Source organism: Eurytemora carolleeae, unplaced genomic scaffold (assembly GCF_000591075.1).
Source record: "Eurytemora carolleeae unplaced genomic scaffold, Eaff_2.0 scaffold47, whole genome shotgun sequence".
Classification (NCBI taxonomy): domain Eukaryota; kingdom Metazoa; phylum Arthropoda; class Copepoda; order Calanoida; family Temoridae; genus Eurytemora; species Eurytemora carolleeae.
The window spans coordinates 196,690-223,716 of NW_019396039.1; the positions used below are offsets into that span (position 1 = coordinate 196,690).

Genomic DNA, 27,027 nt, shown 5'->3' on the forward strand with positions numbered 1-27,027 from the left:
ATTAATATGTTATTGTCGAGCTTATATCAGAGAAGTTGTACGAACCTTATTCTTAGACTAAACATTTTATTGAGGGGTCTTGTTGAACATCCTAGTTTGTATAGAACAGAAACTACTTTTTATGGTGTTACAACGCAAACAGTTCAATGAAGTTGCTTATTAAAACACTGATGTTAACACTACACTAGTGTCACATGTCTCATGTTAGTTTTATCAAGGCATAACTTGCGTCCGAAAGACTTCTTATTCCTGATTTCTCTGGTGCTTGCTTTAGGATATGGGTCACATTTTAGAGAGCCATTAAAACCTTCTTTATTATTTGTCTTACTCTTACCCAAGCTTTCACGATTATTGAAAACTAAATTGGTATGGACTCGAAAGTAGTTGAGCTTTGTTAATACTTTGACGTAGTTTAACCACTATTCACGGTCGCAGCTGGGCTAGCTGACGAGAATTTTGAGATGCCGTGTTCCTCCAAACCAGTGCCTAGCAATCACCAAACTCATTTTGTGAGGATTTAAATTGATAAATTTAGCCAATCCCAAAATGTACGGTTTAAATATCGTATCGGATTATCACCAAGCTTGAAAGCCAAAATTAGCACCAATTTTTAAATCTGTGGATTTATCCTGAAAATCGCAATTAAGGTATATACATTATACACGATCTAATGTGATGTCGGACACCCTGGATATGTATTTCTTTAGCTCCTTTGACAGTAAAGGTGTTCGAAGTTAAAAAGTATTAAATTTGTTAGTGTTTCATACAGATTTAACTAGGTGTTCGATTCAAATTGATTATTAAAAATATTCTATGGCTTGTTCTTGTGTCTAAAAGATGTGTATACTCCCAACAGCTGTAAAATGAGAGATATAAGTCAATTAGTTGAAACTTGCTTGTGTGCAAAAGAAAAATTCTGTTCCGAGTTCTAGTGCCTTAAATTCTCCATTTTACGGTACATTTTTATTTGTTTTTTAGCTTCGGTTAGTTCATGGCTTTATCTACAAGGTGTCCCAACATCAAATTAGACCAAGTCATTGGTCTTAATTACGCTTTGTGCATATTCACTAAGTACAAGAGGTGTATTAAATTCTTTACATAGTCTACTACAATTTTTTATTAATTGCCTACCAAATCAGGCGCGTAGATGGAGGATTAGCCTAGAGGTGTGCAGTTTTGGCGCGCGTAAGCGCGCAGAAATTTTTTTTATTTCTGCACCCTCCTGAAAAACCAGTATTAATAAAAAATAAGTTAAAAATCTATATTAATCTATCTGAAGGCTGACTATTAGTCATCTGACCNAAAAAGAGAAGTAAAAAAAGATGTACAATTAGGAAGGTCATTTATATACAGTAAAAAGAGTATTGGCCCTTTGTTGTTGGTTTGTTTAGTCTGCAGTAAGCAGTTCCTGCAAGTACATTGTTACTATCTTTCATCTGTCAATAATCCTCATATAGTCTTTCTGTAGTCCCTCTACGGCCTCTATACCTTGTTTTCCAGAAAGGAGGCTATACCCCTTTACTTCTCTTATATCCTACAAAATTCCTGTCATGTCGATATAATCCTGATATTCTTCTATCACTATATGCAATTTCTTGGCAGTCAGTTTTCTGTAGCCTTAAATGCCATGTTTTTGTAATACCCATAAGAAGTCTAACTCTAAGAAGTAACATGTGTAATTGTATAATTGTTTTTTGAGAGAGAGGATAAATTTTAAGTATGAATAAGTTTCTTCAAGTTTCAACAGAGAAAATAGCAGGAAATTCTATTAGAAATGCTGCTCGAAGCTAGCCGAAGAAAGATGTAGGCATTTTTTTCTTAATTTGTCAAATTATAATAATAAGTTGTCCACATTCCCAGATTTGTTTTAAATTGCGCCCAAAATTAAAATCATAATAGTGCCATCGTCGAGGAGGGGGGCGAAATAAATTTTACTCAAAAGTCCCAAGTATTCTTTTTTTAATTGACTACTAACAATTGTTACCAATTCCATAAAAACTCATTTTTTAACTAATTACATCCTAAATAATAAAAGTATTTTAATTAACGAACAATTTTAAGTAAAGTCCTAAATAAGTAATTTTCCCAAGTAACACACTCCCAAATATATATTTTCCAATTAGTTATTAATTTTTTTAGTGGCCCATTCCTATAATTTATTAATTTCCCCAAGTTGTAGTTAGATTAGCTCTAAATTGGTTTCCAATCCTCAATTCTACAGTGTAAGTATTTTTACTCCGAAAATCGAATGATGTAATCTTTAAATTTAAGGGTTAGGTTAGGTTAGAACAATTTCTGGACTGAGTACAGCGACTAGCCTGCTAGCACAGGCTTCGGTCACGGATCTCTGAACTCTGTACTTCGCGTGTTAAATATTTGTATTTAAATTTTGTTCATATGTATTAAAGTTAAAATAGAATAACAACCGGTTCGAGAACTGGTACTCTGTGGTAATATATCGATTGGACGAATTGTAACATTCAATTTCACAAAATCCCACTGAGCCGCTTTAGCGGTCGTCCCAGAAATTGTATTCTGACCATAATCCTACTGCTAGAATATTAAAAATATGTCTGACATGTTGTATTCACAGCAGCTTATGCTGTACGGCACGATTAACTTTCAATAATTAATGTAATTATACGTATCTTATCTACCCTAGAGTGAACAGGTACTAAAGAGAGAGAACAAGAAAATACAAATATAACACTTTATTGTCAGGTACAAATTTTCATATTTACAAATGGATTCTTCAGAATGAATATCAAAACTTTAAAATACTAGTTTGTATACATTCTACTACTTAGCAGCAACCTTCTTTGAGGCGGGTTTCTTCGCGGCAGGCTTCTTTGCGGTGGGTTTCTTCGCAGCCGGCTTCTTAGCGGCGGGTTTCTTAACTGCCTTCTTGGCAGCTGGCTTTGCTGCAACCTTCTTCACAGCGGGTTTCTTGGCAGCCTTCTTAGCTACAGGTTTCTTGACAGTCTTTTTTGCAGGCTTCTCAGCTTTGACTGGTGCGGGAAGCTTGAAGCATCCAGATCCCTTCTTTCCAGCAGCTCCGCCTGCAACAATCTTCTTAGCAGCAATCATCTTCCTCAGGGCAATTCGAACATGACCCTGAGCCTTGGCAGCATCTCCAACTTTAAAGTTAGCGAGAATGTACTTGAGTATAGCCTGACGAGATGATCCATTCCTCTCCTTCAAGGCGGTCACAGCGGTAGCGATCATGGAAGCGAATGTAGGGTTAGCGGCGGTAACCTTCTTGACTGAAGACGTTTTCTTGGCAGCAACCTTCTTGCTCTTGGGTGTAGCAACGGCAGGAGCGGCAGCGGCGACAGCTTCGACAGACATGGTGATAGATAATAATTTGATGTGACTTCTTTGAGATGAGATTACCAATTGATAATTTATCTGGGTCGGACTGAATGTAAGTACTATAGAAGAGAACCGAATAGAGAGCGGTATCCTCTCTCACAAGTTCTTCCGCCATCTATTCCTGTTCGTCGGAACCCTCACAGATCTTCCAGAGATAGAAGGATCTGCTCCGCCGTACCTCCGCCGTTCCTTCTGGGGGGACTACTGTGGCGGCTATGAAAGTCGTCTTTCCTAGGAAGAACCTTTCGCGGCAGGGAGAAGAATAGGGGAGTTTCTAGAAGCCACGTCATATATATATATTCTCTACTTTGTAACTTTATATTAAAAATATAGTTAGTCGTTATCTAAATCCTCGTCTTATTGCTATCCGCCAAAATATAACTTAAAAATAACAAAATGTTTTTTAGAAAGGGGTGAAAATTTAGTTTAAAGTTGATGAACAAGGACAACTAATTCGCTGATGTGAAACTTTACCCCCCTATATTAAGAAAACCGCGCACTTTGTGAAAATAATTAAATTCGAGAATATATTTTAAATTATTCAAAATTGTAAAAACGAGGAAACTTTGCGAAAAAAAAAATTAGTTGCGAGTAAAACAATAAGTTAAACCTAACTTATAATACATGCAGGCAATTGAACTATCAATAGAATTGTCAAAATCTGCAGAAATCTGCGCACTTATATTTTACAGAATATATTTTAAATTATTAAGAATTGCAAAAATGAGAAAACTTTGCGAAACAAATATAAGTTCTACTTTACAATCGGTACCAATTAAATTACTCAAAAAATATGTTTTATTATTGCTGTAGAACTTAAACTTTAAAATTTTCTACTCAGCCATCTCAGACAAGAAAAATGTAGATATTTTATAGACAAGACAGAAATAAATCTAGGGGAGGGGCGAAATTTGGACGAAGCGCAAAATCTTAACTGAAAATTCAAAACATTTGGCTTCTGCCTTCTCATGGATATCAGGCAAAAGATGCTTTAAAGGTACACATACAGGGCATACAGTCCAATTACCTTGCATGTACTATACTTTAAACTCTCCTCCAAACAAAATTAGCAGAAAAAAGAATTGTTTCTATTTCTAAACATTTTATTCTACTGTTATGTTAGTAATAATTAGTATCTAAACTAGAGATCGTAAAAGACATGTTTGAAAATGAAAAATCAACTAAAACTTAAATCCTTTAAGATGAAAAAAGGACAAAGATCCAGAAAATAATTATGACTTGTAAAAGTTTCTGTTTTGAAAAAAAATAGGAGATAAAATTAAAAATCCTTTCTTCCTCCAGAGAATAGGCTGATTTGACCAAAAAATTAGTTTTGTACCTGCTGGAAAACAAGTAACAGTAAACTTAGTAAACTTTTAGGTTAGTCTTCAGAAAAAAGGGTGGGGGGTCAAAAGATACTCTTGATCCCACTTTTTTCCAAAGGGGGTCGTCGACCCCTTGCCCCCCCCTGGATCCGCGCCTGTGCTGTTTGCTCTTTAACTAAAACTAGTAAAAAAAAAATTTCTACAAAATCTACATTTTCAAATTTAGTGCGTATTGTTTTTTCATTTTTATTTTAGAAGAAATGAAATAACAAATTTGTTAATGTTGTGTTAAAAGTAGCTTCTATTTCTATTCTACATATATATACTTTGCTTGTGTCATGTCTGGCCGTTTGTATCTAATAAACGTCAAAACGGCCGGCTGAACCGATCGGGCCCAAATTTTGTGCGGAACAGCTCACTCTCACATATCCCCGAGAGTGTACAAAATTACAAAAATTTGTGTCCAAAAGTATTAGATTTTTGTAAAATTTTGAAAACCCGCAAATACCTATTTATAACATTGTTATTTTGGTTCGCAGTGTTATAAAGTTTTTGGACAGAAATTTTCTCTTTATCGAGAAGGTTCCAGGCTGTTTAAGATTTAACTTTGTCCCGAGCTTTAGATCCGAGAACTTTTTATTATCATTGCTATTGCACAAAAAGCGTCGAAAATGGTTATACCATAAATTGAAAAGTGGGGTTTATTTTGGTCAAAAATGGTATTAGGATTGTTAAATTAAGAGGAGAAACTAAACTAAAGAGGATTGTATAATGGAAAGAAGAAACTAAACTAAAAAGGATTAATGTATAATAGAAAGGAAAAACTAAACTAAACTAAAAAGGATTGTTTCATATAAAGGAGAAACTAAACTAAGAGGATTGTAGAATATAAAGGAGAAACTAAACTAAGAGGATTGTATAATATAAAGGAGAAACTAAAGTAAGAGGATTGTATAATATAAAGGAGAAACTAAACTAAGGGGATTGTAGAATATAAAGGAGAAACTAAATTAAGAAGATTGTATAATATAAAGGAGAAACTAAACTAAGAGGATTGTATAATATGAAAGAGAAACTAAAATAAAGAGGATTGTAGAATATAAAGGAGAAACCAAACTAAGAGGATTGTATAATATCAAGGAGAAACTAAAATAAAGAGGATTGTATAACATCAAGGAGAAACTAAACTAAAGAGGATTGTATAATATCCTTGAGAAACTAAACTAAGAGGATTGTATAATGGAAAGGAGCTAAACTAAACTAAGAAGATTTTAAAATAGAAATGAGAAAATGAACTAAGAAGAATTATATAATAGAAAGGAGAAACTAAACTAAAGAGAATTGTATAATAGAAAGGAGAAACTAAACTGAGAGGATTTCATAATATAAAGGAGAAACTAAACTAAGAGAATTGTAAAATAGAAATGAGAAACTAAACTAAGAGGATTGTATAATATAAAGGAGAAACTTAACTAAAGAGGATTGTATAATAGAAAAGAGAAACTAAACTAAGAGGATTGTATAATATAAAGGAGAAACTAAACTAAGAGGATTGTATATCAAGGAGAAACTAAAATAAAGAGGATTGTATAATATCAAGGAGAAACTAAACTAAGAGGATTGTATTATAAACTAAACTAAAGAGGATTGTATAATAGAAAGGAGAAACTAAACTGAAGAGGATTGTATAATAGAAAGGAGAAACTAAACTAAGAGGATTGTAAAATATAAATGAGAAACTAAACTAAGAGGATTGTATTAATTAAGGAGAAACTAAACTAAAGAGGATTGTAGAATATAAAGGAGAAACTAAACTAAGAGGATTGTAGAATATAAAGGAGAAATTAAACTAAGAGGATTGTAAAATAGAAAGGAGAAACTAAACTAAAAAGGATTGTATAATGGAAATGAGAAACTAAACTAAAAAGGATTGTATAATGGAAAGGAGAAACTAATTTAAAGTGGATTGTTTACTAAAACATAAAATAATAACTGGTCTAGATCAAATGACAAAAGGTGGAAACACAAGTAAAAAAAATGCTATTTTGAATAATGCAGATTTATTTAATAAAAAAATATCATCATTGAAGTACAATTTAAACTTTTTTATTTTAGTTTTTCTGCAGAAAAGAACTGAAAACGTTTAATTATCACAGAACAATAATATATGCTTATTATTCATACATCATGCAGATAGATACGATAGATCAAAAAACATTACTCTTTATTTCTTTAATATGCTGCATGGGGGGGGGGGAGATTTTATGCAACCTTGATTGAGTAGCATTATACAATATTGTATATATTGAATAATAAAGAACTAGCACATTAGTTGCCGGTACGCTATAGCTTTTATAAAAAATTCAAGTTAAAACAGAGTGCGTACAATAAATTCCATACTGATGTCATGTTTAACAATGCTCGCGGATATTAATGTGTAATTAATAGTTTTTGTTGTTACTTTAATCATAAAATGAACAGGGTTACCCACACATTAAAAGACTTAGAGACGACTAACAGAATTTCAGCCAACTTTCCGTTTAACTTTAACTCCTTCCTCTCTTTTACAAATCGTTTAACATATCATTTGAAGACACAAGGCAAACGACCAAATTCAACTTTTATTTCGTTACATTAAATGAGTTTTTTTGTCGTCATCATCAAAGTCTCATCCTTTGTGGGTAACCCTGTATGAGTCCATTTCACACAGGGGAAAATAATAAGTTTTACGACACAGAAAAGTAAAAATCACTGGTTTGACCAGATCAAGGTTTTTTTTTCAAGGGTACACAATTTTTCAGAATAAAAAACCCGAGGATAATAAATTAGATAATGCCTAACACTAAATCAAGATTAAGAATGAATTGTTAAATATCGTTAAATAAAAACAAGCCCCCCCCCCCATAACAAAAACATTTCAATGAATGCTCTAAAGAATAAACAAAGAGATATTTTCTATAAACAAACTAGTTTTTATTTTGCTCCTGTGCAGTATGCCTGCAGTGAGAATGACACTAAATCTGAGGTAGGTGTTATTTGATTGTCTCTGAAATATGAAAATGTTGAAAAAATATTCTGAAATGAGAGAAGAAAGAGAAGTTGATAATATTAAGATTTAGAAAGTTGATTTTGATTAATTGGAAATTTTTCAATTTGAACTGGAATTTATTTATTAATATATTTTTTCTAATGGAGATTTGATTTGTCAGTAATCAGTATATAACATTTATTTTCTTCTTCATGCCTCTAAATATAGTTTAGCTAGTTCGAAGGTGAATATTTATGAACAAAAGAGGCAATTGAACTAAAGCCACTGTTCAACACTATAAATTCCCAACTCTGTATTTACAAAATCACTTTGGTTTGAAATTTCTTGAGCTTCCAATGATAAGTAATCAATGATTTGTTCAGTTTTGTTATCAGGATAAGAGAGAGCAAGCAGCAAGGACAGTTTCTGAATTTATTCCCAATCCTTCTCGAGAAACCAGTCAACCAAACCACTAATCTTCTTGCATCCGTTCTTACTAAAAAAATTTGTATGTTTGGACATTTTAAGTTGAGTGGATTGGCTTTTGTGGAGAAAACTCCATGCAAAGCTTGGTGTTCAAAGCTACATGTACAAGATTCTCATAGATCATCTTAATAGTAAGTAAATAATAGCATTACTTAAAAAGAGATAATATTTAGTCAAGGCCAGTTTATATTAATATAATGTTTTTTTAAATGAGGGACTTTTAATTTTTTTTAGCTCAACAAATAAATGAAAGTATTTTTTTTTAAGACTTTAAACAATATATTTCACCCCTCAATAGTTTAGTTTCCATGCGAAATCTCAGTGGATTATGTTAAAAAATAAAGATGTGATCATGATCTAAAGTCTAAACAGAAAAACTTCAAAAATGAAGATAAGAAACCAAATTTAATTTCCAAGGAAATAAAGAAATGACGGGGAAAAAGAGAAGAAGAAAATGAACCAAAAAAATGATTAAAGAAATTACCCAGCATAATATAGGGTCAATTTGTACCTACACTATTGAACAGGTATTTTTTTTTCTTAAAAACCGAGGAAATTCAGAAAAAATATTGTTTCATTTTTTATATTTTACATTTTGAAAATAGATTCTTAGAGATAATCACTAATCGGACTATGCAAAATCTTAAGAAAATAGCTTGAAAAGTGAAGGCGTGACTCCCTTCCATATATTTTATTATATTTGAGTTTTGACCTCTACCTGAATATTTCGACATCTTTAGGCCAGTAGCTCAGTTTATCCGCCATATCATCAATATCCTCATCACTGAACGTTATCAAGGAAACAAAATCATTCTCAGACCTATCTTCCATTTGTTTTCTCTCCTCAGTTTTTCTTTTTTCCAATTCTCGTCTACAAGATACTTTATTGCAATCCCCAAAAAATCTATTTAAGTATCTCTAACATGTTATTAAATTTGATTTCATCCCATTCAATTAATTTCCATTTCATTAAAGATTATCTTCCTATTCTTTTAATTGAATTTCATTAAACTTTATTTGGCTCATTAAAATGAATTTCATTCTGTTCTTTATTCTTTCATTAAAATCCATTCAACGGCCTTTCATTGCATTCCAATTTGTCCAATTTTATTGGAATTTATTCCATTACATTGCAATTTATTGCATTGTATTGGAATTTATTCCATTTCATAGGAATTTATTCCATTGCATTGCAATAAATTAAACTGTAATTCAGTCAATTGCATTGCAATTTATTCAATTGCATTGCGTTGCATTACATTACAATCTATTCCATTTTGTTGCAATCCATTCTTTTGCGTTGCAGTCCATTCCAAATCATTGTAATACATTCATTGCATTGTAATCAATTCAATAGAATTGCAATCCATTCTTTGCATTGCTATCCCTTGAATTTTATTGCAATCTATTCCTTACATTGTAATCCATTAAATTGCATTGCAATCCATTAAATTGCATAGCAATCCACTCAATTGCATTACAATCCATTTAATAGCATTGCAATCCATTGCTTTTATGCCATATAATTCCATTCCATTCCATCTCATCTCATCTCAATCCCACCGAACCCAACTGTTTAAATATTCTCAAAGTATATTCCCTGATACAGAGTTTAACATGGGATTTCTCCAAGGGTAGAAAAGGAACGTACATGTCTATTAATGATTTTTGAATAAGATCTGCGTTCTGCAATCCACCTGAAAAAAAAAATTATTAGGGTATATATTTTTTTAAGTTACACCCTCCCCCCCCCAACCACTGGAACAAATTTTTGGTGGAAAATTCAAAATAAGACATCAGCTGGAAAGTTTTCCCCCATATTGATACTTTTTACCCAAAAATTTATTTACTTTTCCCAATTCAGCGTAGAACCATTTTAAATATTTATTACATAGGGGTCAAAAATGATTTTTTTCAGAAAATCTTAAAACTCTTCTCTTTTTAAAAGTAAGTTAGAATAAATATTAAGTTTTAAAAGAATGAAAATCTACCTATGGCTATATACAGTATACAATCCATTCAATTGCAATTCAATTTCTATTCCCTTGCATTGCATTGTATTTCATTAAATCTTAATTTATTCCATTGCATAAATTTTAATCCATTGCAAAGTTTAGAAAAAGCTAAATATCTACCGAGTTCATTGAAAGCTCCAAGGTTAAGACTTTCCTCTAAATCTGAATAGGATAGATCTTTTCGCTGCATACCGTTCTCCCAGTGCTTGTACGCGAACTTGGTTATCTCCTTTCCTGTAATAGAATGCCCCTGGAGTAGGATAATTATTCATTCCTCCTCCTTATTCATTTTTTGGGCCAAAAAGTGGGGTTCCAAAGACCACCTTTGGCTTGTCCTAACCATCTGGTATACACAATAAACATTACGAAGGCTCGGCAGGAAATCCTTGAGAGGCATAGCGTGTACCCCTTCTTTGAAGGTAATTGCACTATCCGCAATATGCATTTTATTTTTTAAATAAGAGAATAAAGTTGATTTGATTTCCCGCATTTTAAACAATCAATTTCCCGCATTACAAGTTAAATCTATATTGTAAGAACAAAATGATATTAATATTTTGATTTCTCAATGCTGATGATTTTTGAAATATATAAGAACAGTTTTTTAATTTTGTTTCTATTTTATCTTATAAAAAATCTTGTTTGTTATGGAAATGCGTAAATACTTGAAAATTGACATTGATATGAATTCCGTTAATTGTTTTAAAATAGGGATATGTTCAAAAATGTAATACAGTATCACCAAAAACTAATTCTCACACCTTAGTATTAGTTTAAAGTTGATATTTTTTGTTTCAATATATAGATTTAGCCATTTTTATAAATGCATGGTGTTTGTTTATCTCGGCTTGGATTTAAAGATATATACGATTGGAAAAGATAGCTTTGAAGATTTGGCCCATTTCTGACACTTAGTGTTAGAAATGGGCCAAGTGTTAGCTTTGGAACTAATGTCCCCTGAAATAATAATAATATACTATTTGATGTTTTGCCAATTTTTGATGTATTTAATAAAGATTGCAATTTGAACTAAGTTCTCGAGTGAGTTTGGAAAAACAAAAGAGAAAAATGATAATTTGGAAATGCAATTTAATGTCTAAGAATTATAAGATCGAGTAAACTTTTCACGAATAAAAGCCAAGGTGCATCTCATAAAGACGACATGTCATTTGCTTCAAGAAATAAACATGGGAATATGAATAACAGATAACTTGCGTTTGTTTGTAAAAAAAATGCAAAATTCACATAATTTTGTTATATTATATTTTGTTTTGAGAGGGGGTGAGAGAGAAAGTATTTGAAACAGATAAAACATGTTTTGGGACTGTCCCCTACAACTCAACTTAAATATGTGATGTTTTCAATAATCCGAGTTTTCTGAAATGTTTTCCTACCTCCAGTATTACTGAGGAATATAAAAATAGATTTCCTATAGTCTACCCCGTCTACAACCTCGTGGAAATCTAAATATTATTTAGTTCATTAATTGAATCAATGACTCCAGGTATATACTGACCTATGAATGGTATAATTGAATCATGCAATGACTCTCGGTATATACTGACCTATAAATGGTATAATTGCATCAATGACTCCAGGTATATACTGACCTATGAATGGTATAATTGCATCAATGACTCCAAGTGTATACTCACCTATAAATGGTATAATTGCATCAATGATTCCAAGTATATACTCACCTATGAATGGTATAATTGCATCAATGACTCCGGAAGGAAGTTTATCAATCTCATCAAATATAAAAAGTGATCTTTGGCACAGTGTTACATTCTCTTTAATCCAGTTCTGCAGGTTAGACTAAAAAAAATAGTGTAGAAAGGTCAATTTTTTAATTTGCATCCAACTTGTTAAAATTTACATTGATTGATCCATTAACCGGTTAATATCACCAATAATCGACCAAATAAAGTTTAGGGGACTTAATCTTAAAATCAGTGGTTTGCTGGCTATTTATTTAGTTATTAATGAACTTTTATGCTTTCAACGTTCTTGAATTGAGTAATTCAAATGAAACCCGCATCACATTGATATTTTTTAACAACCCTTTTTTCACTTTCATTTGTAAATACTCTTTATAAAAACGTAAAGATATCAGAATGATCTTTAAAAGTTTCAATAAAAATCTGATCATAGAGGCGTATTGGTAACCTCCCTAACTCTCAAATCCAACCATTAGGTCATGTGATCAGCAATAAAGCACAAAACATATAACAGACAATCACACATTTTGTTCACATTTAACTGCTGCACAATTACAATCTGCTCATGTTATCTATTATTGTTGGTTAGGCTAGGTTGGGATTATATCTGGGCCGCGCGCTGGGGCCATTCATCTGGGCTGAGTGCTGCGGCTAGGATGGGCTAGGGGCCCAACGCTGCGGCTAGGATGGGCTAGGGGCCCAGAGCTGCGGCTATCAAACAATTAGTTGCAAAAATGTTCAGAACTCTTAAGATCATTACTTCAGGATTAGTCTTTGTTACCCAATTACAATCGGTCCATGTTATCTTTGTAGGGGTAAGGCCTCTTCTTTGGGGGTGGTCAAGTTTTCGTGATTTAAAAAAAATTACATAAGGGCCTTGCCACTACCCCTACTCTCAGAAATAACCATCTGATCATTTGCATGTGGATAGATCGATTAAAAGAGGAAAAAATGATTTATAGTGATAACCAGAAAACAATAGATAAGAAAAACGACATTCAAGCGATACTTAAGTGTATTTGATGTTGTTACAAAGTGAATAGTTTTACTAGACACTTATTAAACACTTAATTCAGTGAAATGGGTCTGTGCACATAGCATAATTACTGTCTCATGCTCATTGATTTTAAAAAAGTTATAACTTGATTCCAAAAGTCGTCTTCATATTTCAGAGTTTTCTTGTTTTTATTGTACCTTATAGGCCTCTACATCTTGTCCTGGGAAGTGTAGAGTGGAGATGAAATTATGAACAAATTTACTAGATAGGATGGAACAATTATAAATAAAACTAGCCAAATTAACAAAGATTAAGTGTGAAAAATGATTGATTTCAAGAAAAAAAAAGAATTGTTGTTAGCAACAGTGGTTTTTTATTTAAAAATATTGTACACTGTATAGTATGTATACACTATACAGTTACCAAATCTCGACTGTACACTGTACAGTATACAGATATCATGTCCGTACTGGACATTGTAAAGTAAACAGATAGCAGTACGTACTGTAATCAATTACCAAGTGTGGACTGAAAACTGTAAACTGTGCGGTATACAGCATATCCGTACTGTACACTGTACGGTATAACGGTATACAGAAAGAATATCCGTACTGTCCAGTTATCACGAAATATTTGTACACTATGATACTGTTCCTCCCTATTTAGTCCTTCTTTGTATAAACTCTCAGCAACAAAGTTGGAAACATAATTCTTCCCTGATCCAGTCCATCTGTAAAATGTACGATTAATTTTTTTGTATTGTTAACGGGACTTTTTTCGTAAATTCAAGTGACCCTCCATTTAAAGTGAAAAAATGTACATCTCTTTCCTTCTTGATTAGAAAAAAACTTTTGAAATTCGCGTTGTAAATCGAGTATGCCGGCCAAGGAGTATGAAATAGAAGGGAGATACAACTGACGCGGCCCGCCCTACCATATGAATACAAATGAAGTACCGACTGCAAAACATGTATAATCATATGGTAGGGCGGGCCGCGTCAGTTGTATCTCCCTTCTATTTCATACTCCTTGATGCGAACCAATTAATGGCGAGTAACTCGAAATTATGTCTTCAGTCCTTTTAAAATCTTTGAAAATTGACCCCTTGACTTTTCAAAGATCCATCCAACAAATCAAATACTCATGTATATTAAAGAAGAAAAAAGACAACAAAAACCATAAAAAATACAAAAAGGCAGCCCAATAGATCGTTACGACTAAAGTTTAATTTTTTATTATAAAATTATCTGTATTATCCCATAATACCCTTTAAAAAGGTACGTGAGACATTAAAATATAAGCATTATTCATAAACATCTCACCCGTGAAAACTCATGGCAAGAGCTTTCTTTGGTTGATCCTTTCTTAAATGCATTCTCATTGATCTAAAATATTGAAAACAATTGATGATTATATAAATTCGGAGCAAATTATACGAACTTCGTATTTTATCTGCGCTATGGTTTTAAGTTTATAAAAAGATTGTTGTGAATTTAAAAATCTGTGATTTTGCCAACTCGGAATTTTCTCTTCATTTTTCAGTAGAACCCGTTTCGGAGGGGAGCCATTGTTCAAAGACTCACCCTGGCAGGCTCATACAAAAAGGAAAGAGTAGGCAAACTTACTTAATAACTGTTTCTGTAACAATATGTTGACCAAACACATTCTCCTCTAAAGCTTCCTTGAGTCCTGGTAGATTACTCCGTATATAGGGTTCCTTAAGAAGTCATATAATAAAGGAGCTGAACCCTACCAGTAATTTGTATACTTTTCCGGGTCCCCCCCCCTTACACTTTTTAAACCTCCCTAGCACCCGAACCATGAAAGTTGGTGGTCTGATTTCTTTAAATGAGCAGGCTTTGAACAAAATTTTTCTTTGAACTTCGACCAATAATTTTGCATTGAAGCTCCATACCTTTAATTTAAGCCATTTTTTCTATACATAGATTAAGACCCCCATCCCTTTTTAGGGTTTAAACTGCACATGATCCGGATCCAGGTACTAACAATATCAATAAAAAAACTAATGATTGAGAATGGCTTTAACAAATTGAATCTACACAACAAAGTCTGTCTGACTGCTCAATGATGTTTTTTAAATAAACCCAGAAAAATCGATACTTTCTGCCAAAATAAAAATACGAACCGGTGATATAGATTAAAATTTTAAAAAACTTGTAAACAATCCCTTTAATAGAACCTTTTTAATTAAACATCTCTTTGACCAAACTAGAAACCTAACCTGGCAGCATTCTCTAAACTGACAGTAAATATAGTTTCTAGTTCCAAACAATACAGAAGAAGCTCCCAGTATACCACCTTAACATAAGGGAATATTTAACTAGGATTCAGTAGGATATAGGAGAAGGATGGACAATTTCAGGATCCATATAAGTGATGTAAGGTTTCAAGAGTGAAAAATGTCAGGATCTAGGAAAGAATATCAGGATCAAGGATTTGAAGATTTCATAAAAAAGTAGAAGGATGGAAAGATTTCAGGATCTACGAGAAGGATCAAAAGAATCTATGAGAGGGATTAAAAAACCTTTAGAAACCAGGAGAAAGATTGAAAGATTTCAGGATCCAGGAGAAGGATTAAAGATTAAATTTAAGAATATAGGAGAAGAATTGAAAGATTTCAGGATCTAGGAGAAGGATTGAAAGATTTCAGAATCTAGGAGAAAAATTGAATGATTTCAAGGTATAGGAGAACGATTGAAAAAATTCAGAATCTATAAGAGGAATTGAAAGATTTTAGGATCTAGGATTGAGATTTTAGGATCTAGGACAAGTATTGAAAGATTTCAGGGTCTAGGAGAAGAAACGAAAGATTTCAGGATCTAGGAGATGGATTAAAAGATGTCAGGATCTAGGAGAAGAATTGAAAGATTTCAGGATCTAGGAGATGGTTTACAAGATTTCAGGATCTAGGAGAAGAATTGAAAGATTTCAGGAACTAGAAGAAGAAAATTGAAAGATTTCAGGAACTAGGAGAAAAATTGAAAGATTTCGGGATCTAGGAGAAAAATTAAAAGATTTCATGATTTTTTTAGATATAAATATATTTATAAGTACAGTTCATGATTTTTCATAGTTATATTTTTTAAACAAACACTTTAATGACGGGATTTGCCAAGCCAACATTGGTCGTCTTTAATGACAAACCCGAATGTTATCGTATTTAATTTTCAGATTTAAAGAAGATTTTAGGATCCAGGAGAATGAATAAAATATTTTAGGATCTACGAGATGGATTGAAATTGACAGATTAAATTTCAGTATCTATGAGAAGGATTGAACGATTTCAGGATCAAGAAATGTTGAAGGATTTATAGGAAAGTATTTAATTTTTGATGGATTTAGGAAAGGATTAATCTGTTGATGGATTAAGGAGAGGACTTAACTTTTGATGGATTAAGAAGAGGAGAATGATGGAATAAGGAAAGGAATAAACTGTTGATGGATTAAGGAAAAGAATAAACTGTTGATGGATTAAGGAAAGGAATAAACTGTTGATGGATTAAGAAAAGGTCTAAACTGTTGATGGATTAAGATAAGGTCTAAACTGTTGATGGATTAAGAAAAGGTCTAAACTGTTGATGGATTAAGAAAAAGACTATACTGCTCAAGAATGTAAGGCAAGGAAAGTCAATTGCGGTTGTGTATACTCTGTGTACATATTGAAACCAGTTCTCTTTGGGCGGAATTTGTAAACAATAACAGATGCATCAGTGTTCGTTTAGTATCCGAGGAGGTTAAAAGCATTAAATTTTGATAATTTTGATAATTCACATAATAATTTTCTATGACCAGAATATTTCATTGATTTTTTATGTGAATGATGGATCCCATGTCAGGCTTCGACATCCGTCTTGTGATTACATTAGCGCCCAGAGACAGTACACTGCAGTACTAAAGATGTGTACACTACTGAAATGACTTTCCTTGCCTTACATCCTTGATACTGTTGATGGATTAAGAAAAGGACTAAACTATTGATAGATTAAGAAATAGACTTTACTGTTGATGTATTAAAAAAATGAATTAACTGTTGATGGATTAAGAAAAGGACTAAACTTTTAATGGATTAAGAAAAGGACTAAACTGCTGATGGATTAAGAAAAGGACTAAACTTTTGATGGATTAAGAAAAGGTCTAAACTGTTGATGGATTAAGAAAAAGACTATACTGTTGATGGATTAAGAAAAGGACTAAACTGTTGATGGATTAAGAAAAGGACTAAACTGTTGATGGATTAAGAAAAGGACTAAACTTTTGATAAATTAAGGAAAGGACTAAACTTTTGATGATCCAAACCTGCAGTAAGAGGATCAATGAGCAGAGTACCAGGCAGAAAACTGCAGAGAAATATTGAGACCAAATTCATTTTGTAATTTTAACCATTCAAAAATATCTGAAATTGTTTAGATTTATTGAAATTTATCACTTTAATAATATTTATAAAAAACGAAACTTATTTTTATTTAATTACAGTTATATATTTCTTGACAACAAATATGATAGACTGTCAGAGAAAATAGACTATCATAAAAATGGAAAAATATGTATTGAAATATTTTTTTATTTACAGCTAATACGAATCAGATAACAATTACAACTTGGTTTATGACTAAATTATATAAATGTAAGAAAGCAAAATCAATGTTAATAGTACTTTTCGTGGATGTTTGAATATATTCATAATTATTTGTTGAAAACTGGAATAGTACTCTCAAAAATCAATGCCATGCTGGATGGATATACTTCGGAATGATTCTAAAATCAGTGAATCAATGAATCAATGAATCAATGAATCAATAAAGCGGAATCTTTCGTTCTATTTTTGTTCTGCACATGTGACAGTTCACCAATCCCTAAAAATCAGAGAACTTAAAGATAAGGAATTATAAAATAACCCCTCCAGGGGCGTATCTAAAAACTGGGCCTAAATTTTTTTTTTCCTGGGGGGAGGGGGGGCTTGGCACCCATTGGGACAAAAAAACGAAACTATAGTTTTCACTGTCCCAGAGGGGTTCAGTCCCAATACCACCACCCCAGAATACGTCTCTGAACCCTATAATACGTTCTACAACGGATCTAGTTGGGAATTTTCTGTTTTATCTAAACTTTCTTTAATTGACGGAAAAGTATATTTAAAAAACAGATTTTTTTCTATGCGGCACGGATGATTAAGGTTTAATGATGAAAAGTTCTCCTGCCTGAGTACAAAGTGTGCATGCTCCATGTCCGCACAGGAACGCAACATTCCTCCGTCGTTCCATGCAGATCCCGCACAGGAACTGTTCCTCCAGTTCCTCAACCTTCTGCTCCAGGGAACGGAGACGTCGGGCCTCCTGAAACCAATTAAAGATAAATAAAGAAACCAAATTCAGAGAGTTACCATTTTTTAGAATTTACCCAGAACTAGAACTGTACAGTGTACAACTATTATTCCTAAATGTGAATAGTATTGCAAAACGAGCATACCTTTCCCTCACTTTGCGAATTTCTATCCCAATAGGCAAAACTTACTCCCAACTTATAAAATATGGCTCCAAACTATTTGAAAATTCTCCATTTATAGGAATAAGGAAAAGAATAAACTGTTGATGGATTAAGGAAAAGAATAAACTGTTGATGGATTAAGAAAAGGACTAAACTGTTGATGGATTAAGAAAAGGTCTAAACTTTTGATGGATTAAGAAAAGGTCTAGTTGATATTTTTTGTTTCAATACATAGATTTAGAGATCAGAAGACTGAAAACCAGGATTAGAAAACTAATAACTAGAATAAAAACTAGAAACCAGGATCAAGAAACTAGAAACCAAGATTAGAAAACAGGATTAGGAAACTACAACCCGGGATTAGAAAACTAGACACTAGGACAAGAAAACTCAAAACCAGGATTAGAGATAATAGGATTAGGAAACTCAAAACCAGGATTAGAGATGATAGGATTAAGAAACACAACACCAGGATTAAACATAATAGGATTAGGAAACTCAACACCAGGATTGGAGATGATAGGATTAGTAGAGTGGATATAAATTCTATTTCCAACCCGGAAAAGACTCAAATTATGAAGAATTTTGTTCCGACTTGTTTCTCCAGGTAGAAACCTGCTCACCTGAGAGAGCAATCCTGGCAGACTATCCTGTGCTGACAAGGATGGAATGTGATGAGACTGTTTGGTTCAGAGCAAACCCTGCATTCTTCTACAAAACTGGCGGGTTCAACTTCTCCGATAGGACGAGGAGTATTATCAACGATCTCAGCGTAGTCGTGCTCGGCTCCTGTAGGTTCGGGACGGACAAGATATTCATCGATGAATCGTCTCAGCTCTGGGTTCTCTATAAGATCTGTCGGAGTTTCTCCGCACTTGTTTCGAACATCTCTATCTCCGTGCTTAAGAATCGTCAAGAGTACTCCGACCTAATACACAAAATAACATATAACACTCAACTTTCATAAATTCAGATCGAATGTAAAACAATGTATTTCATTTCATCAACTGAAAACGAAAAACATATAAGGTATGGATAATTTTGTTTTTTTTTATTAAATAATCTAAAATATGGCGATCAGGCAGTTACTAGCTATAACCTTTAAAATCTGTCCAGGACTAAGTTCCAGGTATGAGAGTCTGTCTAAATGTGCCGGTTCAAATATATCCGAGAGCTCATTTGAGTAGGGGTTTTCAACAGGCTCAGCTGTACCCGAGACGGCCAGGTGAGCAGATGTGTTCCCGTCCAAGTCTTGCAGGTCAACTTGAACTCTAAAAATAGAAGAAATCAATTATGTCAATCAGCTTCTTCATTTTCCTTTTAATTTTCTATTTTTTTTTCTCTCAATAAAAATGGGAATTACGTAACGACTTTGTTTAATAATTAATATCGTAATTCCTAATTTCAAAAATCAGAAAAAGTAATTATTTGTGCTCTTGGACAAATTGAACTATATCTACCTGTGTTGTAAAAGAATAGTAAGAAGAGGAAGGTTTGAATTAAGGGCAACATAATGGAGAATAGATCTTCCACGACCATCCTTAATATGACATTTTATCTTAACATCACGCAAATGTCTGAATCTATAAAAATACTTTTTTTTCTGTTTGTTTTTGTCCAAAAAAAAACGTGAAAACGGCTGAACCGATAGGGCCCAAGTTTCTTAAAATAACTCAAATGACCCAGCCCAGGGAAAGTTTATGTATCAATTTAGTTGAACAATTAAAATAGAAAAATCCGCGAAAATTTGAGAAAGGTTAAAAATGGCCGCTTTAAGAGCAACAGTTTAAAGCGAAAATTAATTTTTAGAAAATGGGGCGCGAAGCGCCCTAGGATCATTGTGTTATTATATATAGATTACTTAACAAACAAAAAAATACGAAACCAGAAAAAAAAACAATTATTTCCATTCTTTAAAGATATATATTTCCCAAACAAATAATAAGTGTTATAGAACTGGTTTGGTCTAAATAAATGTATATATTCGAGTACCTGGATATTTACATCACACTCTGGTATATCCAGCAAACTTTTTACAACACCAATATTTCCTCTAAATAAAATTAACCTTTATATTGAAAGTTGTGTACGCAAAGCGCAAACTATTGAATCAAATTCTATATAAAGAGTGACAAAAAAAAACCCTAACGGTTCACAGTTTTCTATATAACTTTTTATTTTTTGTGCAAACTTTATGAAAATTACACAAAATCATGTTTACACAATTGGGAAGAGATAACAATATCGTTTAGTGCACTTGATTTCCTCCACTCTCTACAACAGTCCGACATCTAACTGGTTTATAGGACATCAGCTTGACCACCAGAGCTCTGTCCTCCTTTATGGATCTCCATGCACCAATGATGGCCCTCTTCAGCTGGGCCAGAGTTTCACATTTTTGTTGAGCTACTCTCTCCTTGACTGTCCCCCAGACATTTTCAATCGGCCAAACATCGGAAAACTTAGAGCACTGCACTTCATGGTCCAATCTCCTGTTGAAACTGTCATTGACTGGTGCCAATGCTGCAACGCATCTGCGGATTGAGGCTGGGACATTTAGCCTAATAGCATCTCCTTCTAGGATATAGATCTTCAACTGCTGGAGCAGCATAGTCCCTAACAAGATCATCATACATAGCATCATTCATGTTTTTATGTTCAGGGTTGTAGTTCTTGTAAAAAACACTCATGAACACAGGGGACTCAGAATTTTGACCCTGATTTCTCTCTGCAATTTGAGGTCTACCATTGTTGCCTGCATGTTTCGTTACATCAAGGTCGCCATGAAACTTCTTTATTTGGTCAAAAATTTAACTTTTAAGGGAGGCTGGATTCATCTCAGTGAAATACACCACTTGATTGCCTATTAGAAGCCATCCACGGACCTGTCTGAGCTCAGCTTGAGTGTGCTTCTCCGGGTAAGCTTGGATTTGTACCTTAAAGGGACTGTAAAGGAAAAATGAAAGGGGGTATAGGCTGAAAGCTAATCACTTTAGCTCTTGATCGCGACCCATGAAAGTTTTATCTGATGTTCCTGTCTCGAGAAATTGATTTAAAACTGTGTTGCAATTATACGAAAGTTCATAATGTAAAATTTAGAAAATCTTAAACTTATATCACGTGACCAGAACTATCACCAATGGCAGAGCAGTATACTGATCACGTGTCTCCCGCCTTTATCACGTGACCACTTTACTGAACTGCCATTGGTGGAACTTCTGGTCAAGTAATACGGGAGTATAAATAATATTATGAATTAAATCTATTAAATATAGAAATAACAAATATAAAATTAGAATTGGAGTAAACCTAAGTTACAATAAGCTTTCTCTGGGATATCATAGTTTTCAGATTGGTTGCATATTTGCTGAATTTGATCTATTTAAACCCTCTACTTTTATACAAAATTGTATATATATTTATTATCGTATAAATTTGACACAGTTGTATATCAATTTCTCGAGATAGGAACATCAGATATAACTTTCATGGGTCGCGATCGAGAGCTAAAGTGATTAGCTTTCAGCCTATACCCCCTTTCATTTTTCCTTTACAGTCCCTTTAATGCTTAATCTTTGCTGCGAATTCATGATAGTAACTGCCAGCCCAAAAAATAAAGCTGTAATCGTTCCCGGATCCTCATACATGTTTGGCGGATTTTCATGCAACTTAACTCAAAAACAAAAAAGTTATAAAAAAACCGGATTATTTTTGACACACTTTAAATCATCATACGTCATTCACTTTAAGTTTCCTATGTGAAAAAATAAACTGAAATAAAATTAGCATAAATTATGTTTTACAGGGTAACTCACAAAGAATGAGACATCAGAAAGTAGAGACGACAAAACCGAAATAATCAAGTTTTTTAAATCTTGGTTCTTCACAGTCCACAGCCTACAAATTTATTATTTTCTTGTCAAATTGTTCCCATACCTTTGAAATGCTTTATCTATGGTATTTAAACCATATTCAACCGTCAGAAATAAATGCTTAAGGAGTTCCAGGTCGTCATTCGAGTCTCATCCTTTGTGGGTAACACAGTGGGCTTAATATTAGAATTATAAAAACCTTGCAGCTATATGTAGGGGAGCAAGACCATCAGTTGTAACTATATTCACTACTCTACGGTCTTCCCGGAGAAGCATCCGAACCAACCCTGCGTTCCCCAGGTGAACTGCAGTATGGAGAGGGTTCCAACCTCGTCGATCACACAGGAGAAGATCAGCCTGCCCAACCAACACCTCGGAGATATCCTCACAACCTTCATTAACAATTAAGTTGGATATTTTATAAAAATATGTGTCGAATATCTTGAACACTTGATCTCGATATCCAATGTGGGCACTATAAAGATAAATCCTCGATCCCTCAATAAAAGTTATCCCTACAAGGCATGACCACTACGGGATATTGAAGAGGAATTAAATTAATCCGTAGATCTGCTTAAGATGTAGATCAATGCCTGATCCTTAGATTCACAATACAAAAGTTCTGACTTCTGGTATACCTGAGTTGATGCTTATATGTAACGGTGTTTCCCCGTTCCTATCCTAGATATTAAAAACAATTAAGAACTATTTTATAGGATAACACATGATTATAATCTTACTTGAATGTTGACTGAAGCTCCCACTTTAAGTAGAGCTCTGACGGTTTCTATATTTCTGTTTATCACCGAGAGATGGAGTGCGGTTCTCTTCTCCAGGTTTTGGGAGTTAGGGGGAACCCCTTTAACAAAATATAAATCTGCATAATGATGACAATAATTATATAATACTAGAAATTCAAGGCGCGCCCTTCTTTCTAGCCTTAGAGGGCGCTTCGCGCCCATCTTCTAAATTAATTGTGAACATGTTCTCTTTGTGTACATCGTAAAACAAAACAAAAATAACTCGCGGGTTTTCACAAATAATTTCGCGGATTTTCAAAATTTTCAAAAACTTAATGACGACCGAATTTTGATGGAGACAAATATTTAAAATTTCAATCATTCATAAACCTTCCCTGGGGTCCCTAGATGTCCCACAAAAAATTTGGGCCCGATCGATTCAGCCGTTTTGACGTTTATTGGATACAAACAGACAGACAGACAGACAGACAGACAGACAAGCCAAATTTATATATAGATATATATATACAAGAGATTTTCATCATTAAAGATTTGTAATTTACCTTTATTTTCATAAGATATTTACAAAAAATGATTTGCCTTTATCCCGCCCCACTCTAAAAGTAGCATGATCTGAGCCGGTACAACATGAAATGTATATGCATTCAGTCGTACCGTGCAGTCTGGACTACCCAGTGTAGAGTCGACCCAGCACGTTTTAATCAACAAATGTAGCAAGGTTACAATGCCAAAGTTAGAAAAACATTTACCTTTATCAACAAGTGTAAGTATAGCTAGAGGTTTGGCTGCTATTGCTGCATAATGAAGAGGAATATCTCCAGCAGTATCTGATATACCTGCATCTCCACCATTCAATACCAACCAATCAATCACATTCACGTGACCTACAGAAAAAGTCTGTAAATATGACGCAGTTTTTTTCAATTTTTTGAACTTGAATAAAAATCTATTTATGTTCCAACCTTCATAAGCTGCGACCATGAGAACAGTTTTATCCTGTAACTTCTGATTGACTAGGACGGGACGGAATTTTAGTATAGAAGATACAATACTGAGATAACCCTTCCCAGCGGCCTTATGTAAACCTATGCATAATAAAGTTTAACATTTTAAAATTTATTTTTTCTTGATTTTAACACCTCTCACCTGTCAGAATTGCTTCATTGTCCGGAAGTATGACAAACTGTGAATCTGGCGCAGAAGAACCAAGAAGAATTCGGTCAACCTCGTTCAAGTTCCCGGCTCCGGAGCTACGGATAAAGCTGGTGTTGATGTTAAAGCATTCATCCTGCTGTTTAGGTTGAACCAGGATAGCGGAGTGAACTGCTCCAACCTTCCCTGCTCCGAAATCTACAACAAGGCTAGTGTCGGAGTGAACATGAGTTATTGTTCCAGTGCACCCTGAGAACCCGTCTAAAGCAGCATGGTTCTGATGATATTTCTCAATCAGAGACTTATCATTAGTAATTGTAACCTTGTCTCCCAAACTAAACCCTTGGATCACTTTTAAAGCCAAAGGATTCAACGTCCATCTATGATCTTTGGCAGGTTCTCCCGAAAACTGAACCCGTACGTCTCCTTTCTCCGTAATCCTGTGCACCTTCCCTCTCTTCCCGATGATCCGAGCCATCTCCTCTCGGAATTCTCCATGTCCAATTTGCATGGTTTTCAAGGTTTCAATGTTCTGGACCGAAACCTCGACAGTTTGCCCGATCAGGAATACTCTACTAGAGTCTACAGGTTTCCCTAGAATAGGTAGATGAGACGCATAAACCTTACCTCCACTAGCTGGAGAAACACACTTTAAATCAACCTTGTTCTTGTGTCCCAACCTGTACAGGTTCTCCTTACTACCTGGCCAGATCACACACGCCACACTATTTCCAGTCTGATCGTTCCAGTTCGTGATCTCCTTAACCCAACCTTGTGTTCCTACTCCTCCGTCCTGATCCCTCCACTCCCAGTCCCTCCCTCGAACAACTACAGCTCCTCGAAATGTTCCAAATACTTCAGTTTGTGTTGAGGAAAGCCTGCAGGGAACTCGAACTCCATGATCTCGAGGATGTAGTTTACGGACAAATTCATGGTTTACATCGTGGAACTTAGTGTGATAACATTTAGAGCATAGATCTACGTCATTGCATTGTCTACAGCTCCATCTAAATCCAAATATTCCGCAACTACCGCACCCGTCACACCTCACAGTATCATGGAATACTCCACTCGGAGAATTATCAAGAACACGTAAATCATACGCGTTTGTATAACCTTGGATTTCATCATAATTTAGGCGAAATAACTTTTTAATAATTGCTAAATTGGGTCCGTCCTAGAGAACGATTTTTGACCCCTCCTCTCAATTTTGCACATGATTTCAGAAAAATCATTATAACTTATTTTTTATTATTCTAGGGTTAGGTTAGGTTAAGACGATTTCTGGGCCGAGCGCTGCGTCTAGGACAGGCTAGAAGCCGAGCGATGCGGCTAGGGCAGATTAGCGGGCCGAGCGTCGCGCCTAGGACAGGCTACGGGGTCGGGCGTTTCGGCCACATGACCATGAAAGATAACCATGTACAAAATTGATAAGAGGTGGGGTCCAAAAATCTTTCTCAAGGAAATTACCGCTAAATTATGATATTTATTTTAAATGACCACCAGTATTAATCTAAAATTCTAAAATTTGTTAAATGGCTGAATTTTCAGAAAAATCGTATCAATTTTTATACATATATCTAATGGGAAAAGTCCGATGTCTGACCCCCAAGTTCGGGTCTCTGACTTGTCCTAGTCGTAGCGCTCGGCTCAGAACTTGTCTGAACCCAACCTTACCCTGCAGTAAAAAACAGTCAGTATTATTATATGTTAAAATTAATTACTAGAAATCCAGGTCAAGTGCAAACTTTATCAGATAGGGGGTGGGGGGCATAAAGTACTTTTCAGGACAGACCCTTTAAATATATCAAATTATGATTTAAAATTCCCTGCTCTGTAGTTTTGAAGAACTCCGTTATCCCAAAGAACCATTACAGTTCCAGGAAGACAGCCTGGAAGTCCGGAGTGTCCAAGTAGGACAATTGTTCCAACATGTCCTACCCCGCCGTCCTGGTCCCCCCATTGCCAGTCCAATCCTCGAATTACCCTTGCCCCTAATTCTAGTCCTGCCATTGTGTTCTAGGCGCTTGCATTATCTTTCAAGAATTACTCATAACATTGTTATTAAACAATTTGGCGGCATTCGTCCTTACAGATAAAACAAATAAAACGTCGGCGATTTTGAATCCGCAATATCTCTAAAACATTTTTCCGATTTACAAATTATTTTTCCTTTTGAATGTTTCCTTTTTACTGTCAAATTTTATCGATACTCTTTGTTCCTTTTTTGCAAAAGTTAATTAAAGAATTTTTTTAAAAAGTTCACCGTAGAAGTTTAATAATCCTGATTCTTTGAAAACATTAATGTACGCTGTAGCTGTCGTCAGTCGGCAGTCCGCAGTTTACAGTATTCGTAGATTTTACATTCGTCACTTCGCTCGATTTCAATGGCTAGCTAGCAGAGCATTACAGTGTTTTTGAGATTTCATTTCACGAAAAGTATAATTGCTGGGTCTGTCCTAGTGAACGATTTTTGGACCCCCCGTCCTCCTATCAATTTTGTACATGGACGAAATTAGTAAATTAATATTTATTTATTATTATTTAGGGTTAGGTTAGGTTAAGACACTTTCTGGGCCGAGCGCTGCGGCTAGGATGGGCTAGGGGGCCGAGCGCTGCGGCCACGGGTTAGGTTAGTTAAGACACTTTCTGGGCCGAGCGCTGCGGCTAGGATGGGCTAGGGGGCCGAGCGCTGCGGCTAGGACAGGCTAGGGGGCCGAGCGCTGTGGCCACAGGGTCAATTATATCCATGATTAACATATAAGATCCATGTACAAAATTGATAGGGGGGGGC

At 34.3% G+C, this 27,027-nt stretch overlaps 3 protein-coding genes and 1 long non-coding RNA gene across 4 annotated transcripts; all 4 read right to left on the bottom strand.

Annotated features, from left to right (window-relative positions):
* Positions 1-2,706: 2,706 nt before the first annotated feature.
* LOC111700004 (histone H1-delta) lies at positions 2,707-3,411 on the bottom strand. The gene has a single exon (XM_023470814.1). It carries the CDS (start codon positions 3,346-3,348, stop codon positions 2,800-2,802), a length of 549 nt encoding a protein of 182 aa, XP_023326582.1. The 5' UTR covers positions 3,349-3,411; the 3' UTR covers positions 2,707-2,799.
* Positions 3,412-6,928: 3,517 nt separating this feature from the next.
* On the bottom strand, positions 6,929-7,819 carry LOC111700267 (uncharacterized). The gene is made up of 2 exons (XR_002764955.1): positions 7,406-7,819; positions 6,929-7,157 (listed from the first exon to the last, which is right to left on the bottom strand). It is a non-coding gene; the product is annotated as an uncharacterized LOC111700267 (long non-coding RNA).
* An 89-nt stretch (positions 7,820-7,908) lies between these two features.
* On the bottom strand, positions 7,909-17,356 carry LOC111700221 (torsin-1A). The gene is made up of 12 exons (XM_023471089.1): positions 17,261-17,356; positions 15,186-15,262; positions 14,569-14,660; positions 14,266-14,328; positions 13,603-13,674; positions 13,142-13,205; positions 11,927-12,044; positions 11,621-11,689; positions 10,347-10,460; positions 9,812-9,908; positions 8,930-9,082; positions 7,909-8,221 (listed from the first exon to the last, which is right to left on the bottom strand). The coding sequence occupies exons 1-12, from the start codon at positions 17,328-17,330 to the stop codon at positions 8,158-8,160; spliced, it is 1,053 nt and encodes a 350-aa protein (XP_023326857.1). The 5' UTR covers positions 17,331-17,356; the 3' UTR covers positions 7,909-8,157.
* A 153-nt stretch (positions 17,357-17,509) lies between these two features.
* Positions 17,510-26,297, bottom strand: LOC111699908 (E3 ubiquitin-protein ligase MIB2). The gene is made up of 14 exons (XM_023470676.1): positions 26,063-26,297; positions 24,228-25,349; positions 24,044-24,166; positions 23,831-23,965; positions 23,061-23,179; positions 22,959-23,001; positions 22,520-22,712; positions 20,441-20,501; positions 19,909-19,988; positions 19,548-19,719; positions 19,072-19,376; positions 18,431-18,452; positions 18,163-18,297; positions 17,510-17,817 (listed from the first exon to the last, which is right to left on the bottom strand). The coding sequence occupies exons 1-14, from the start codon at positions 26,244-26,246 to the stop codon at positions 17,758-17,760; spliced, it is 2,754 nt and encodes a 917-aa protein (XP_023326444.1). The 5' UTR covers positions 26,247-26,297; the 3' UTR covers positions 17,510-17,757.
* Positions 26,298-27,027: the final 730 nt, after the last annotated feature.